The sequence below is a fragment of the Myotis daubentonii genome, chromosome 4, assembly GCF_963259705.1.
Source record: "Myotis daubentonii chromosome 4, mMyoDau2.1, whole genome shotgun sequence".
Classification (NCBI taxonomy): Eukaryota; Metazoa; Chordata; class Mammalia; order Chiroptera; family Vespertilionidae; genus Myotis; species Myotis daubentonii.
This window is the reverse complement of record NC_081843.1, coordinates 103,387,586-103,405,433: the sequence shown is the minus strand read 5'-3', so window position 1 is coordinate 103,405,433 and position 17,848 is coordinate 103,387,586. Positions and strand designations below refer to the sequence as shown.

At 40.5% G+C, this 17,848-nt stretch overlaps 1 protein-coding gene across 5 annotated transcripts in view; it reads right to left on the bottom strand.

Moving 5' to 3' along the window:
• CTNND2 (catenin delta 2) overlaps nucleotides 1-17,848 on the bottom strand; it is a 782,618-nt gene that overhangs the window by 91,976 nt on the left and 672,794 nt on the right. For all 5 annotated transcript variants that reach the window (XM_059694779.1, XM_059694782.1, XM_059694778.1 and 2 more), the window contains one exon: nucleotides 3,603-3,776. In XM_059694779.1, coding sequence (XP_059550762.1) covers nucleotides 3,603-3,776 — 174 coding nt within the window. The remainder of the gene's footprint in view (nucleotides 1-3,602; nucleotides 3,777-17,848) is intronic.

The window sequence follows — 17,848 nt, the reverse complement described above, 5'->3', positions numbered from 1 at the left end:
CAAATATTCTTTAGCAGTCCCCTGCTCCGCCTGAGCACCATTCCATTTGACTAAAGTTACAGAATAAGGAAGGTTAGTGCTTTATAAGTAAGGCTGACATTCTGAGAGTCAAAATTCTACTTTACCCATTGGGAGGGAAAGATTTCTAAAATAATTTCTGTCTTTTAAAATTATTAGTAATAATTTAACATTTTTTTTCATTTCAGAGGGTCAGCATTAGGATTATCAGTTATTAGAATATATGCAACAGCCAAGATATTTAATGGCCTCTGGCAGTTTTCCTCCCTTGCTACCTTGTAGTTACTTTTTCTAATTCTTTTGTCTTTTCTCTTTGCCATCACAGTATTTACTCTCCCTTCTTAGGCAGATCTTTATGCCTCTTTATAAGAGGCACTCCTTGCTTTTTTTAATCTGATGTGGACTGGGAAATCTGATGGCCATAGTTGTTAAACTCTGTTGAAAATACAGAATAATTTTTGTGATACTGACTTCATCTGCTCCTTACTAGTCTCTATTAGTAATGGAAAAAAATTAACAAATAAATGTCTACTCAATATGTGGGGATACATTTCACACTGGGGATAACTGTGCTGAACTAATGGGCAGGTTTATGCACTGAAAACAGTCAGCAGGATATTATTACCAGAAAATATTGAAAAAAAGTTATGATAGTTCATCCATAATTCTTATTTTATAATCCAAAGTAGGAATTTTTGAATGTCAAAATAGCATAAAATTTTTAATCTTATTATTTTCTTGTTCCAAGTACCTAAAGACCCAAACATACCTCCGCTATGACACAGAGCCTGGTAATTAAACAGAACGTTCAACCTGCAGGAACTGTGGGACTGGGAAATGCTATCAAAACCTGCAGCCTGCAAAGCACTGATGAGTTTGGAAACTGAAAAGAACATAGTTTTCCCATAACACTTTTCTGTCACAGGATGAACAGGTACAAAGAAATACATGGGACTTGGCTTCTGCCTTTAAAGTATTTACAGACCAGATTCCTTTCTAGAGGACATTCTTAGTAGCTCGGTAAAGACTTCTATACCTAAACGAATAATTGGTGACACTGATCCTTAATTTTGATGTTAGATGTGGTGCAGTTCTTAGTACATAACATTTCTTTTTTTTCCTTTGGCTGCTTTTAAGATTTTCTCTTTACTACTGATTTTGAACAATCTGATTATGATGTACCTTGATACAGTTTCTTCATATTTCTTGTGCTTAGTGTCCCATAAGCTGCTTGAATCTGTGAGTGTATGGGTTTCATTAAATTTAAAAAATTTTCAGTTATTAAATTTTCAAATAATTTTTTTCGGTTTTCTTCTTCCTTTATCTCTCCTCTCATTTGGGGACCACAATTACATATACAACAGGCCACTGTACATTTTTTTCTGTGTTTCATTTTGTATAGTTTCCACTGATGTTTTCTAGTTCACTAATATTTTCTTCTGCATTGTCTATATGCTGTTAATTGCCATTTCCATGAATTTTTGTTTCAAACATTGTACATTAACTTTAGAAGTTATTTGGATCTTTAATATATTTCCATTGGTTCCAATTAACTTTTTGAATATGTGGAACATAGATTTAATTTTTAAAGCAGAGGCTGTAGTCTTGCATTTAAAATCCTCTAGGCCTCAAAGGTATGTCTCCATTGTTTAAATTGTCATAAGAACCTAAGTATTTCTTAAAGAAAATAATAATTCACTAAAATATCATAGGTTCAAGATGGCATACTTGGTATGCTACCACCTAGATGCTGTGTGGTTTAGGTTAGACTCATGGCTATGGGCCAGAGCCCACTTTCCCATGCCCATTTGGTCAGTCCTCTAACTTGGGAGCTGGGTGGGGACTTGTAGCCACTAAGTGCTCTTGGCTGTATATACTGAGAATTGCTTGACCAATGACATCCTGCTCTCCTCTTTGCATCCAGTGTCATGACTGGCCTGCAGGATGTGACGTGAAACATCCACAATCTTCTTTGTTCAAAGATGACACACCTGAGAACATAAGGAGGTGCTATAATTTGCCCAAGGGTCACAAAGATCAGAAGAGGTAGAGTCTATGTTTGAATTGAGACTTCAGTCAAAGCCTCCTAAATTTAGAAGGAGATAAAATCTAAGGGTTAGTTCAAGGAAATGATTTCCATTATTATCTCTTTTCAACTCATACAAAACTAGTCTCTAGAATTCTGCCTGACGTGGCTCTGCTTTTCAAACTTTTCTATGGTTGAAAGCAAGTGACAACTTCACTTCCTCTCCCCCAACCTAAATTCTCCCAGTACAACATTAGGGATGCCTATGAGCAGGGGAGGAAAGGGATAATATGTTCATTCCTCAGACTCTCAAAAGAAGAAGGGGTGAACCTCCCAGGCATCAGTAGCAATCCTGGGAAATATTATCAGAGACTAGGTCCCCAAAGTTGGGAGGTCACACCTGAGAGAGAAGGCAGTGCTACTGCCAAAACTGAAGCAATGGAAACAAAGGATCTCTCTCTCTCTCTCTCTCTCTCTCTCTCTCTCTCTCTCACACACACACACACACACACACACACACACACACACACACATACACAGAAAGAGAGAGAGAGAGAGAGAGAGAGAGAGAGAGAGAGAGAGATGACAAGAAGCCAGACATTGGAAGGTATAATAAGAAGAGAGGGTGTGATTGTATGACAATGCTGAGGCCAGTATGTGTGGTGCCTATAGTATTAAGCTTCTGAGAAATATCTGTAGTTATGTGTCTATATTAACATTGTTTTCAATAAAATATTAAAAGAGTGATTATGCATATTTTAAACTGAGGCTTTAATAGTATATGAGTGAAAAATGGATGGCAGACACCCAAACTTCTTCTTTTGATATTTTTCCCTATATGCACTCATTCTTCTAAGAAGTTACACTTTTTTATGCAATAAGGTGAGTTAGCTCATGTAATAATTAGTGATCAAACTCAAGAATTCTTTGCTATGGTGAATCTCTTCCTACCCAGAATGAGGGTCATGGAAATTTTCTGTGAAAACCAATCAGTGTGTGTTTATAAGGACTCTAATATTCCCAATCAAATATTTGTTTTACTTTAACATTTTTGACAAAGAATACTAGCAATGCTACTCTTCTCTGAAAGCCAATAATTTAAAAATTCAAGACCTTCTTTTCCTCTGGGAACAGGACCACCTATATAACATTACAGAAATCACATGAGTTTGTATACAAGATGTTTGGGTATTAGCTCCCTTAACAGCCAACAACAGTGCTTTGTAAAGTGTCAGCATGTCCCAGTCTCCTCTGAAAACCAAGTAGCTCAGCTGCACAAGCAGAATGGAGAGCACATCACGGCATTTTCAATGACTACTAGTACACTTAGATCTAGCTGCCTGTGCTTTGTACTGATCTTCAAGGATCCCTGAGCCCTTAAGGAGAATTTTTCAAAGGAATACCTTTTCTAAGTCCAACAGTTCAGTGTAACTGGTCTTCCTCTTACATCCTCAAAAACTTCATAAGAATTGCATTCCTCAAAACTGGACTTCTGCTATTTTCTAAGGTCGTGCTCATAATCCCAGATTTCTTTTTTATGGTAACGAACTGGTCATACCTTCCAGCTCCCTGCAGCCAAGTTCTGCAGGGCGCCTGCCGCCCCTTCCAGCGTGTCTGCATTTGAGCACTCAGAGAGCAGTGTGAGGTAGGGTTTGACTATTGATGGGTGCCACAGCATCTGGATCCCTTTTGGTGGTTCTGCACAGTCGGGAAGAGGTCCTACTCCATCCCACTGGAGGGAGAAAAATAAGAGAGTAAACATCTTTAACACCATTACACTTCCCAATATTGCCTTCTGTAAACTTTACAGACCATAACAAAACCAGGGTGTCATAGCATTTGGTGAACATGTTTGGCATGTAGGGTAATGCAGTAGCTGTCCAAAAAGCGGAAAGCCATTCCTGCCCACCAGGAGCTTATGATGGAGGGTGAATGGGGTTGGAACTTGGAAAAAAGTGAACGTAACTGGCAGTAGAATGGATAAGCTCCCTGAGAACAATTCTAGGCCATTGCTACAGGAAGGAGGGAGAAGAGATGGATTGATTTCGAGTGGGCAGCGAAGAAGAAGGTTACAGATCAAGGTGGCTTATTTTATAGTTAGCATACCACTGACATACTATAGTTAGTAATAATCAAATGCCTTCACTTCTTATGGATAAGTGTGAACTCTGATAAATTCCTACATAACTTGTTTGATTTTCAGTACTATCATTGTAACTGTAGGCTTCAATCAAAAGACAGAATAAACAAAAGAGAAAATTGCTATGGTTTATTAGATGCATTAGGATAGTATAGGCACACTAGATCTTATATCAATTCTGGTAGTTAAGTTTGCTTTGAATTGAATCTAATATATAACAGAAAAATCTGTGGTTGAAAATTAATTACAAAGAAATTAGAAATTATAGCTTATTGCACAAAGGCATATCAGTAGACCATTAAAAAGAATAATTTTAAAAAACTTGTAGCAACTTGGGCAAATGATTACATTAACAGTTAAATGAACACAGCAGTATACAATTTGGTAAGGGTTTGTGCTTTATAGCATGTAAAGTGCATCATAAAAACCATGTAATGAAATAAAAACTTATTAATAAATTGTTTTTCATTTTTTCTACACTTAAAATTTTTTGTTGTGTTACTTTTATTTAAAATATAAAAAACTGTACTATTGATTCTGATCTTTGATTATACGTAGCCTTTGTCTTTTGTGAAAAATAAAGGCAACGAGTATAATGAGGGTGGACATGAAATAAACTGTATGTATAGAAAAAATATTCCCATGTTCACTTTTGAGAAGAATCACAGTAAAACAAAATAACCCTTAATTTTAGGGTGAAGTACTTACTAAGTTATTTAACTGCTTTATTTGTGTTTATTGACGATGCCTAAAATAAATATAGTCTAAATGTGATACACTATGCTTTCTCACAGATATGTTCTGTTCATATATATGTGCAGTGTATATATACATGTACGTATAAATACAAAATTACAATTATATTTCAGAATCTGTGTAAGGTCTGAAAATTTCATGGAAGAAAATATAGGCTTACTTCATATCCTTATAACATAAAAAAGGAAGTGTTGATGGAGGCAATGTAAAGTTATTTCACCATCATAAATAATTTCAAGAATTTCATCATTTATTTTTAAAAAAGCAACCCTGAAAACTCAAGCTTTCTATTTCTCAGTTATGATGCAGCTTAGTTTAAGTCGAGCCTAAATCTCAGAGATGAATGACATCCCACAGATGGATGTTGGACATCCCTTTAAAGGTCTTTTTCAGTAAGAATGTCACTCAATTTCAACTTTCTAACAAGAACACTCAATGTAGGAATCTTCTTGCGTTGTTGTTGTTTTTAACCAAAGCCACTTCTAAACCATTCAAAGATGAATTTGCATCTGTGCACAGCCCATCAATGAAACCAGCACATGTCTTTTAAATACACTTTTTAAAAAATGAAAGTGAGCCAGTCTTGTAACAGTGCACGTGGTTCACTATTTGAGACTGGCCCACTCCTTTGGACAGAAACACAGCACAAGGAAAGTAGGTTTGTTGATATTGATGATGCAAGAGGGGTGATACTGACTTCTTAAATGAAACCAGCTTGGGGTACTGAATCTATTTGCTAGTGCAACAGGAAATGGAAAATTATTTCATTTGGGTTTTTATTTTATCATCTTCTATCTTTTAAAATATCCTTTTCATACAAATATTTAATAATATTGAGAAAAGTCAGACTATAGAATTTAGAGCCTAACATAGATGAAATTTCTCTCTCATGTCAGAGCTAACATAACAGTAGCAAAAGATATACAGTATCTGCATGCTCATTACAATATGTGACAGTCAAACTCTACGAAGAGCAAAAGGCAGCTGGGTTGTGTTTGCTGGGTTCCATCTTGTTCTACTTTTCTAACTTCTGCGCAATAAAATGGAAGTTTTATTTAGTCATTTGGGATAAATGGCTAAATCATACACAATTTCCTTGTGCTCTGACATGCGATCTATGTAGCTCTTAAATACCTTCCATTACAATCCTTTGTTAAGGGTTACATAGAGAACCTGAAGGAAATAAAAGGAAAACCAATATGACAGGTTTCACCTTTGATGGCAGCTAGAGAGGGAACTCAAAGGGGATTCTCTGCTATTTCAAAACGCTGATGGCACTCTGGCCCCTGTCAACTTCGAAGAAAAAGAACGGTTTCAAATCAGTCAATGGATCTGGCCTTCATCTGGGTACTTTATTCAGACTCTTGAGCTAAGAAGTATCAACTACCCATTAAGAAACTGTTTTTCACTACCCATAAAAAGAACAGAATCTTAAGAATTGTGCTAACATACTTGATGTTATGTTGCCTAGAAAATCAACATAATAGAACTATAGATCGATGGTGACAGGGTTGGACTAAAGGCGTGAAACATTTCTGCACATGCAAACTTGCACTGGTACCCTTCTTCGAGAGTGAGGATCCGGAGAAATCACGGCTATGCAACTCTTCTACCAGAGAGGAAATACGTCATTTATAAACTTAAACAGAAGAGGTACCCACCCTAAAATTTCTACAGAATGGGCACATGGACTAAGGCAAGCAGTGGCTAAACCTTTAACTCTGTCAAACCTGATCATCCAGCTCACTGGTCCTAAGCACACAGTGAGTCTTATGCAAACTGCTTATTTTAGACTATATTTTGAGGGCATATTATAAAAATTCTTTAAGAGCTTGAAATATGAAAGTGACATATAAAGAAACAAAATGTCATCAAGTCAGGAGAGAGAATGTTCTATGTAATGAAGACAGGGCACAAGCAAGAGGACAAAGTATTTCCAGAATACCAACAGGGGCAATGCTGGCTGAGTATATTTGATTATATATATACTGTACTATTGCCAGGTTGTGGCATACAACCCCCCCCCCCCGCCCCCTTACACATAAACATATGGCTGTGTGTGTATCTTCATTTATCAGGTTTAAATTGAGATATCAAGCTGAGATTAAAGTAAAAGCAAACAAAAAAGGAGAAAGGCATTTGTGATTTTAAGAAGTTTTATTCTAGCGTGGGGGGAACTTTTCAGTGGAAATTCCCTTTTCTTCTCATAGTTTTACTCTTCAGACTTGGTAAATAAATGTTCCTCAATTCTGTGCACATTTTTCATTTTCATCTGCTATATTCCAACAGATAAAATTTGCAAAAGTTCTAGCTGTTCTCGATTCTTAAAGGTATTACTTCAATGTTCACATGATAGTTTATGTAAGTCGTTCCTATGTTGTTAGGTAGGAAAATATAACAGAACACACTTTAGCTTTAAAGTTCCCCTTCTTCCTTCTCTTGTTTATAGGAATTTTAAATTTTGCGCATACAGTTAGAGTTCATGAAGCTAAAGATTCAGATGTTTTATGCATAACACCATGGCCTGAATGCTTGTGCCTGCCCAAGACTCACACGCCAAGGCCCTAATCTCCAATGTGATGGTGTTTGGAGGTGGGGCTTTGGGAGGTGATTAGCTTTAGATGAGGATAAGAGGGCGAAGCCCCCCACGATGGGACTAGCGTTCTTATCATGAGACGAAGGGACCAGAGTTTTCCCTTTTTGCCTTGTGAGAACGCAGCAAGAAGACAGCCACCTGTGAACCAGGAAAAGGCCCTCAACAGACACCAAATTTGCTGGTCCCTTGATCTTGGACTTCCAGCCTCCAGAACTGTGACAATGCTTGTTGCTTAAGCCCCCCCCCCCCCAGTTTACAGTATTTTGTTATAGCAGCCCAAGCTGGCTGCGACAGTAACCACAGAAACGACTAAGAAATCTTGGTATTAGGAGGGTCCTCTAGCTACACCATGACTTCTGTCAGGGTGCTCTCTTAGACACAGGATGGAAGCAAAACAAGGAAAGTGGGTGGCAGGGTTGTGTTGCCAGTAGAGCACAGAGCAAACCAACAGATTGATTTGTCTTCCCAAATGGTGCCACCCTCGAGAACATGTTCTCAGTACTTCTTTCACTGGCTTTAAATGCATGACTGTATAACAAGTGTCAATAATCAAATCAGTGAACAGTGTATGTCACTCACTTTCTAAACTTGTATAAAATTGTGAATATATATGATCTCTCCAAGAAGGTAATGCTCAAACCTTATTAGAAAAGAAGAGAATAACACGCTCCCAGTTTAGAAGCCAAGGGGCTGCTGAAATTTGGATGCGGTGCTTTCTGATATGGTCCCAGGCAGGCACGGAGGGACAGACACACTGGCCCCTGCAAGAAATGTCTGCTTAGGAAGGAAATCACATAGGTGAGGGGATGTGTTCAATGTGTGGGTTAAAAAAATAAAAGAAAAGGAAAAAGCTTTCCTTTGATTTGCTTTTAATACTTCTGCTTCCCTCTAGGGCTTAAATTCCATTTAAAAGATTTCTATCTTAGTTGGCTTGAGGATGGAATAGTGGAAGTCATTGCTCCTTATAGGAAGAGAAAGATGTGACTTGGGGATAAAAATCAGAAAGTTCAAAAACTAGAAAGTAAAGATGTCCATACACTGTACAATGAGGCTTTGTACACTGGGGTCCTTGAAGGGATGGCAGCTCACGAGACCACTTGAATGATCACATTCATCAAAGCCCCTATTGAATGAGAATTAACAAGAGGACTTCAGCTCCTCTCCTGAGAAGGAGTTTACACCTGCTCCAGTCGCCATCTCCAACGCACTGGGCTGGGTACCTTGGAGGTGCAAACGGGAAGAGCTCTCCCAGTCAGGAGAAGGCTTTACATTCCAGGAGAAATGCTAAAACACGCCGCTCCTCCCACATGTCACAGCCATTCATGTCTATGCAAAGAAGAGAGCTTTTACAGCTGAGCTGTACCCCCCAACACAAACAAAAAGGCCTCTTCATCAGCAGCATGCATCTCTATTGCCTAGATTTCTCTACCAAGGAGGGGCCACTGCAATCAATACACATGGGCAGGCTTTCATTTCTCAGAGATTTCAGTGAGATAAACCAGGGCCTGGTGATATTGCAAGACAAAGGGAGTGGTTCTGCCGTCACAGGAAGCATTCCTATTTTAAATCCTACTCTTCCTCCCAGGAGAAGCCACATGTCACAGGAAGAGAAGATGGCTGTGAGATGGCTCTAGGAAGGTACACTGTCAGGGGATTTCTCTCATGCAGGGTTTGGGTGAATTAGGCTGCAGTCGGTACTGAGTACATTAAGAAGCAATGACCTAGACACAAGTTCATCCACCGTCTGCCATTCTTGCTTGACTTGGTCTGAACAGCAGAGTTACGAATTGATTTTGCCTTTACAGTGTTTCATCATCACTTCCAGCTTTTTCAGATGGGGTTGGGGAGAGGGAGACAGGGAATAGAAGTGATGGTTATTAAAAAAACAACAACAACAACAAAAACTCCAAGCAACTGTAAAAAGACAGAATAAATAATGATTCTTGTGTTGACTCTTGGGGATTTCAAAGGAAAGGGTAACTCAGGTGTCTGAATTCCCCTGCAGGCGTTCAGAAGCTGTCAGCTACAGGGGGCTGAGCTGTGCAGAGCAGCAAAGGATGCAGGTGAAAGAGGATGGCCAATGAGCTGTATTTCTGGGGGACACATTGTCTCCAGGCGTGGCTTGCAGAAGATAGGAGGGGGTTTGCATTTGCAAGATTAGAAACCTGTATTAAAGCAGAGGCAGGAGGGTGTTTTCTGAACAAAGCCTCAGGAAAACACACTCAAAACAAAAAAAACCTCAGAGATAGCTTTGCTAAGGGGCACACCTTTCCCTTAGGGAGAGGTGGGAGGGAGGCTGGGAGTGTGCCTACTCCAGACACTGGCACAATTAGCCCCTCTGGGCTGTGCCTCACAGAGGAGTATTATCAAGGCTGGTCAACATCATGGAGCTCACCTGGTCCTCCCCCAAGTCATCATGATGGCACCTACTGGAACACCAGTAATGCTCACCTAGAATTCTCTCTGCTCTTAACTTCGCATCCACTTGGGCCACAGCCCTCTCCATTTCCTGCCTTTTAAAGGGGTCTCTGTTCCTGACCTCCTTCAGGTAATCTTGTAGTCTCCTTTGTTTATATCTTTGGTGATATGTCCCTCAAAGATAATCTAATACAGTCAACTGGGATGATTTTAACACCTAAGGAGACAACTGGCTATGTCTGGAGACACTTTTTGGTTGTCACAACTGGGGGAGGAGTTGCTATTGGCATCTACTGGGTAGACAGCTGCTCAACATCCTACAATGCACAGAATAAGCTCCACAGCATAGAATTATCCAGCTCAAAATGTCAGCGGTGCCAGGTTGAGAAGCCATGGTCTAGTAGTACAAGACACAGAGTATTTATTAATGGGGGGAAAGTGTTGCATTGTAAAATGTAAATAAGGAACCTAAATGAAACACCTGAAATAAAGTTTTAAGTCTGTAAACTCATTGAAATTAGAAGAGCAGCAATTTTAGCTGATAGGTTATGTTTTATATGGTTCAGAAGAAGTAGAGGAATCTCATTCATTCCTGGGCATGGCAAAGGAGAGTCACTGCATGGAAATGTGCAGCCATGGTCTTCGCAGGCTCCTGCGATTTGTTGCTTTGAGGACATGAAATACCATGTCTTGACTCACCAAGCTCCCGGCATATGGTGAGTGAGACTCTACTGGAACTGGTCATGAGGAATGAGCAGTAGCTGACACAGCAGATGGTGAGAAAGGAAATGGTATTAAGCAGCAAAAGTAAAAGGATGGTTAGTAATTAAGAAAATGAAAACTGTCTCAAAGAAAGAAAAACAACTTGTAATATTAGGCAAGGCATCAAGAATATCATGAAGGACAGCTCCATCAAGAAATAATAAATCAAATCAAAATGTGTTTCAATTCTCTCTGGTACCTAGAGTGATTAAGGTAAATGTTGGCTGATGAATCCAAAGCCTTAAAAACATTCATTTGGTCTAGATATTTCACGTTTAAGAATTTATCCTTGAGAAGTGATTAAGGATGTAGGTGAGATTTAATTACACAGATGTTTGTTATACTTTGCATTAGCTAAAATTTAGAAGCAATCTAACTTTCTGACAATTGGGATTGGTTCACACATGATGGCATAGCGCCACAGTGGAATTCTTGGTAGCCCTTCCACATTCTGGAATTATGTTTACTCACATAATATTTACATGTGTGCATGTGTGTGTGTGTGTGTGTGTGTGTATACACACACACATATATATTTATAAGTAGCATCCATTTTGTCTGAAATAAGGGGAAACTTATTTAAAACTTAAGTTTAAAATTCAAATCTCTAATGTGGTGATTTGCAATGAAATTCATTTTTGTGCTTTGGCACACTGACTGCTATTTAGTCTCAGAGTCTCATTTCTGGCCCAACAGCACCCATCTGATGAAGTGAGGAATGGGTGAGGCTCTTGAGGAAGTGATACCCAAAACAAAGTTCTGAAAACCCAAGGAAACCTTCACAGTGATGGGATTTTGTGACATGTGATCCCACTATATACGTCATATGTTAAAGTCTTCAGAACAAAGCAATTTTAAGTCTGACATGATCAAAAGTACTGTCCTTTAGATGCCCATATCCACTTGCTGATGCAAATTGTAAGTTCTCAGATGACAACTATGAGAAAGAATGATCATTGGGTTTGGTAATGACTTCAGAATGTTGACTGATGATGGAATAAAATGCAGCCCAGCCATAAGTAGCTGGACAAGAACAGTTTGAACCATAACAGAAAGAGGAGATCTGGTGAATATTCTTGGCTCACAGCAGCCCTTGGAGGCAAAGAGTCACTAAGAAGGAAATGGACAAGGCTGGGACAAATCACAACTATGAACATCTATTCAACTCCCCCCCCACCCCCCCACCCCCCGCAACAGCTAGAGCTAAAGCCACCCAGTGCCCCAGACTGACCGTCATTCATTCAGCACAGCTGGTGCTGGGCGCTGGGCTGGAAGCTAAAGACAGAAAGGAGAGCCATAGTCCTTCCCTCAGAAAATTCCCTCTCTATGGGGATCAATTGCTGTCATAACTCATAGTGTGATGAGCACTAGAGAAGTTCAAGTAGAACCATGTGGAAGTGGGCTAGAGAGTGATTTTTTTTACATGAGGGAAGTCTTTTAAGGGTGGAGATAATGTTTTATTTGGACTGAAAGGATAATTCTCCAAGTAGTGGAAGGAGAGGGGCAGAAGGCCAGCCGGAGGAACAGCAGGAGCAAAAGCTTGGAGGCTGAGCTGAGTCAGGAATGTGTACAGGGAAAAGGCTTCCTTGGTTCTACCAAGATGTGTCTATTATCACATTGAGAGCACCTTTTGTTTTTAAGTTAACAAATGGAAAAAATAAGGGGGCGTTGAAGGCAAAAACAATACTATAAATGGAGCCACTTTCAAACGCTGGAGCTGCCATGCCAGAGGAACTGCCTGGCATGTCTTATACCTCAAACTTTTGGAATGTTAAAAACAGGGCAAAATAACCATTGACTGGGCCTAAGACAACAGTGTGTCCCAAAGAACTGTTTGCCAAGGTAACAAGAAAGCCATTATTATAACTACTGGACTGCTGATTAATAGACCTAAAATTAAAAACATTGCTTAGAAGTAGCATCACCATGTTATGTTAACTGCACCAATAGAAATGCCTTCTGTTGATGTAATCCAGTGGTTCTCAACCTCCTGGCCCTTTAAATCCAGTTCCTCATGTTGTGACCCAACCATAAAATTATTTTTGTTGCTATTTATTAACTGTAATGTTGCTACTGTTATGAATCGTAATGTAAATATCTGATATGCAGGATGGTCTTAGGCAACCCCTGTGAAAGGGTCGTTCGACCGCCAAAGGAGTCGCGACCCACGGGTTGAGAACCACGGATGTAATCATTCCCTGTCCCTTTCTAATAAACATCTATTGCCTTTAACTCCTAATCAGAACATTATTTGGGCTTCACCCTGAATCAAAGATTCCCAAATATTTAATCTTATTCACTTAAAATAAATGCTTGTTTGCCTCTCACCTTGAGAGGACCTTTTGTTTTTAAGTTAACAAAGGCTGTATAGAGGCATACTGCTCTTGCATATAAAATATCATGGTGATACTATAAGTGAAACTTGCTGCTAATTATGAATTTGGAATCTACAATGTAAAACAAGATGAAAAAGGACAATAACACTTACTCTTACACTGACCACAACTCAGTGACCTGTGGAGCAGAGGTTATTGGAGAGACAGTCAACCATGTAAAAGGCCTGGATCAGAATCCTCTTTGAATTCTGATGGGTGTATGCTTTCACCCACGGAGAGGGATATATAGCCATGTGAATCAAAAAATTCACAAGTGATATTCAAGAAGAAAAAAGAGGTTTCGAGTTCTGGGGGATCTCGCTTGTTCTGTTCCCCCCTCCCCGAGCGGATTCTCTGTACACTGTCCATTCACACACTGTCCAGTGCACACTGAGTGGGTCTTGAAGGCCCAGGTTTGCTCTGGCCAGCAGCCAGCAGTGTCCTCGCACCTGTAGTATGTGTTTGAGCACCACTGATCCCAGGCCCCCATCACAGGAGCCTTGGCCAGATCCCAAAGTGAAAAACAAAAAATGTTTAGTTCCACAAAATGTGGAAAAGCAAATAAATCCGTTTTGTCTATTTCTATTTCCCTGGACCTGAATCTTTGGCTTGCCACGCCTGCACTGCTGTCCCAGGCTGCTGGCACGAAGCCTTGCTAGGCAGCGAGCGCCTTGCCAGGTGAGATGTGCTTCCTGGCACAGGCCATGCAGACTGCTTTGGCGGAGGTTCTGCCCAGAAAGGGATAGGGAAACTAGCAATTTGTTATAATTCAGCAATAGGCTCTAAACACAGACTGGAGAATTAATGAATTAGCAAAGCCCGTTTGGACCAGAATATGATGCATAGAACTGTCAAATACTTCACACACAGAGGCCCTGAGTCTGATCATTCTAGTCCCTTTCAACAGCAACCATTCTTGAAATAAAGTACGAATGAAGCATATCTTTGTACCACATATTGAATTATCCATATCAGGGATCTAATGAAAATGTTTCTGAGATTTTTATTAAAACTAAATCTAACCTGAAGAATGGTATAGTATTTTTCTTATGCACGGAACATCAATGCCAAAGGTAAGAGTCAACCTACGCTCCTGTGATAGAGAATGCGCCAGAGGCAGTCATTAAACCAGTGATGATTTTCATCACTTTTGCTTCCTGGTGAAACGTCTGGCTCCTATGTCCTGGGAAGTCTGTTACGGATTAGACCACTTTGCATTTACATAGCCCCTGTGCCTTCCTCTGAGGCATCTTACATTTAAGAGAAGAAAACTTCTACCTTCTTACAAGCAAACACGGACTTAAGCAGCTAGTGCCTTTCTGAATATTATTTTTTATTTTTTATTTTTATTTTTTTTTAATATATATTTTATTGATTTTTTACAGAGAGGAAGGGAGAGAGAGACAGAGAGTCAGAAACATCGATGAGAGAGAAACATCGATCAGCTGCCTCCTGCACATCCCCCACTGGGGATATGCCCGCAACCCAGGCACATGCCCTTGACTGGAATCGAACCTGGGACCCCTCAGTCCACAAGCCGACGCTCTATCCACTGAGCCAAACCGGTTTCGGCCTTATTTTTTAAATGGTGTGTGAAGGCCCATTGTAGAAAATTTGTAAATACATAAGCACAAAAAGAATCAGTCACAATCCTGTCTTCGATGCTACTACAATATTTCTAGAAACATACTTTTTTTGCACATGCATATATTTTATATTTCCATATGTCACCTATTTTACAAAACTGGCTGTGTTTAACCTACATCATATCTGTACCTGTGCACACACCTGCTTTTGTATTCTTTCTTCACTTCACTTTGTATTGTGTGTGTGTTTTTTTTAAATTCACTACAAGTTTTTTAAAAACCTGATTTGACAAGGAGTAGAGATACCAGGGGATGGATGATATCTGACCATCTTTGAAGCTGTAAACCTAGATCTCTCCAGAAGCTGCTAGATGGGATAAATCACTTTGCAGCTTCCGAAGGTAACCTGCTGGTCTGGTTTTTGGCTAAGATGGGGCTGTCCCAGAGAGGCCTGGGACACATCTATTTCTCATGTTGCTGCAACCTATAAACATTGGTGAATCGGGGCTCCATCTCTCACTCCAGGCAGCCAGACTTTAAGTCCTTTAGACTCCTGGACTCTGTTGTAATGGTGGCCTGCTTTCCCCAAGTGCAAAGGACTGGAGACTGGAGGAAATCCCTAGGGTGAAGCACTTGTTTCCTGCAGAGACCCTAAGCTGGCTCAAATGTCAATCTTTGCCAGCAGGTGGCGCCATCTTGACTTTCTTCTCTCCCTAAGATGGGCCACCCTGCTAGGAGGCCCCCTGGATTTGATGGCGCCTTCCTACCCTCCTTCTTCACGTCATCTTATGTCCTGCCTACACTCTCCTCCCAAGCCCAGGCCTTTGACTTCTATTCCCTTCCATCGGTCTTTAAAGGCAAAAGAGTTTTTATTTTTGACTGTCTTTAAATAAATTGAACTGGACAATACATACTCAAATGTCTTTTAAAAAAGAATAATTGTTATCTGTTTACATCCTCATTAAGCTTGATACTTAAGTTTTGGGCACTTCAAAATTTCTGTGTTATAAAGAACCCAGTTAAAAAGCTTTTAAAAAAACTAACACTTGGTTGAAACTGTAACTTTGAAACTTCCTTATAAACAACAGGATTCCACTGTATTTAACTTACAGTAGTTTCAGCAAAACTCATTAAAGAAACCTTCTTGTGCCCGACTGGTGAGGCTCAGTGGCTGAGTGTCAACCTATGAGCCAGGAAGTCACAATTTGATTCCCAGTCAGGGCACATGTCCAGGTTGCAGGCTCGATTCCCATTGGGCAGCCAATCAATGATTCTCTCCCATAATTGATACTTCTATCTCTCTCTCTCCCTCTCCTTTCCTCTCTGAAATCAATAAAAATATTTTAAAAACAGGAATCTTTTTTCTTAAAGAATACTGTAATAAAAAAATGAGACAAACGAACCATATAAATTTGCATTTAGACTGACAAAAATCATAATTGTATTAATTATGCCACTTTACTCAACTCAGGAAAGAGCTCATTGATGTGATAAAACGGTGCAAAGGACAGCTTTCTAAGCCTAGAGAACTGCTCACCACAAGGTTTCAGGACGCAGCTAACAGCTTGAAAGCAGGGCTCTATTTCGGGGTGAAGTCTAGGAACATTCTCTTCTGACCTCTGATTCCTCTGGACCCAGTGAACCCCTAATCTCACCTGTCACTTGAAAGACTTCAAGCCAGGTGAGTCCACCTTGGCAACAGTGAAGAAAGGGGTCAGAGTTCAAGGCAAAGTCTTTCTAAATGAGACACCAAGTGACAGGCTCCAGGGACATCAGAAGGAAGCACTTTGGAATCCAAGCAACAGACTGGAGAGAAAGCCTTGTTGTCATCAGAATGACTTTAGTCTCAGTTTGAAGTGTTTTTAGTCAAGGCAAAAATCGTATTAAGGCAACTTCCCAAATACGCCTTCTGAGGTTGCTCGGGCCTGTCCAGAGGTTCTGAGTCCTCAGGTGGTGTGAGAGCCCCAGGGGTTGTGATCTCTGGGCAGACTGGGAAGAACCCTATTGCTGCCCACCTGCTGCTCTTCCTTACAATCATTACAGTGCCTGTTCCCTTTCCAGAATAAAGCAGAGCAGGGCCTGGGCCCCATGGGATCACAGTGCTGAGAACCACTATACCTTTGTAAGGTCAGGTTTAGTTTACTTGAGATTGAAAATGTTCAGAAGCCACAATGGCCTGGCTCTCTTAAGTACCGGGTAGGAAAACTGAGGTCTCTGACATCACGTAGTATGTTCAATAAATACCTACTGGCTGTCCATTTTATTCCCTCAGTGGAATGGCTATAAGGGGCTGAATTAAGAGGCAGGGCTCAATCCTCTTAAAAGGCTCCTCTGATGCAGGGCAAGGACAGAAGACTCTGGACACTGACCCACAACAGGAGAAAATGCAAGGCTGGGAATTTAGTGCTCAGAGCAGAAGGTCATCATCAAAGAAGCAGCGCACATGTCCCTCCTAAACTACAGGTGTGTTCACACTGGAACATACACATCTGCCTGTGGAAGTATCTGGAGCAGCCCTCGGGGCCACGCACAGCTAGAGACCTGGGATCTACAAAAATGCTAATGCTGACGCATTCAAGTCAAACTTAGGAATTCTATTTAAAAATGCATTCCCACCAATCCTTACTCTTAATAAAATAGTTCTTTTAACCCTTGCTCAAGGTGAAATGGTTTCTAAAATACTTTCAAAATGATGTGGCGTGATCTAAACATACTTAACATGTTTCTTTTGAATTATTAACCTGTCAAGAGAGAGTGTTGTGGGCTCTGTTCCGTTTTCTCTGGCATCTGAGCCCAGGAACGGTCAGACCTTGGGTACAACCCTTAGAGCTTGGAGATGACCACAGTGTCCAGGAGAAAGTTGGACAAGTGACCACAGTGTCCAGGGAAAGCTGGACACATGACCACAGTGCCAAGAGGAGATGGGGAAGCCTGGTGGCAGGGGTGTCTGGTCGGCAGCAGGATGGACACTTCTCCACATACTCCCTCACCTGGGGGGGCTGGTAGGTGAGGGGTTCAGTCTCCCTGAGGCTCCCGGGGAAGGGAACAGAGGCTGTTCTTGGCCTTGACCTCACTACAGGGCAACCTACTCTCAGGTAAAGGCTGCTCCGTTTTGCAGACGCCTCTCCAGCTAGGCAGCTTTCTGAATTCAAGGGATCGACCCCCAAAGCC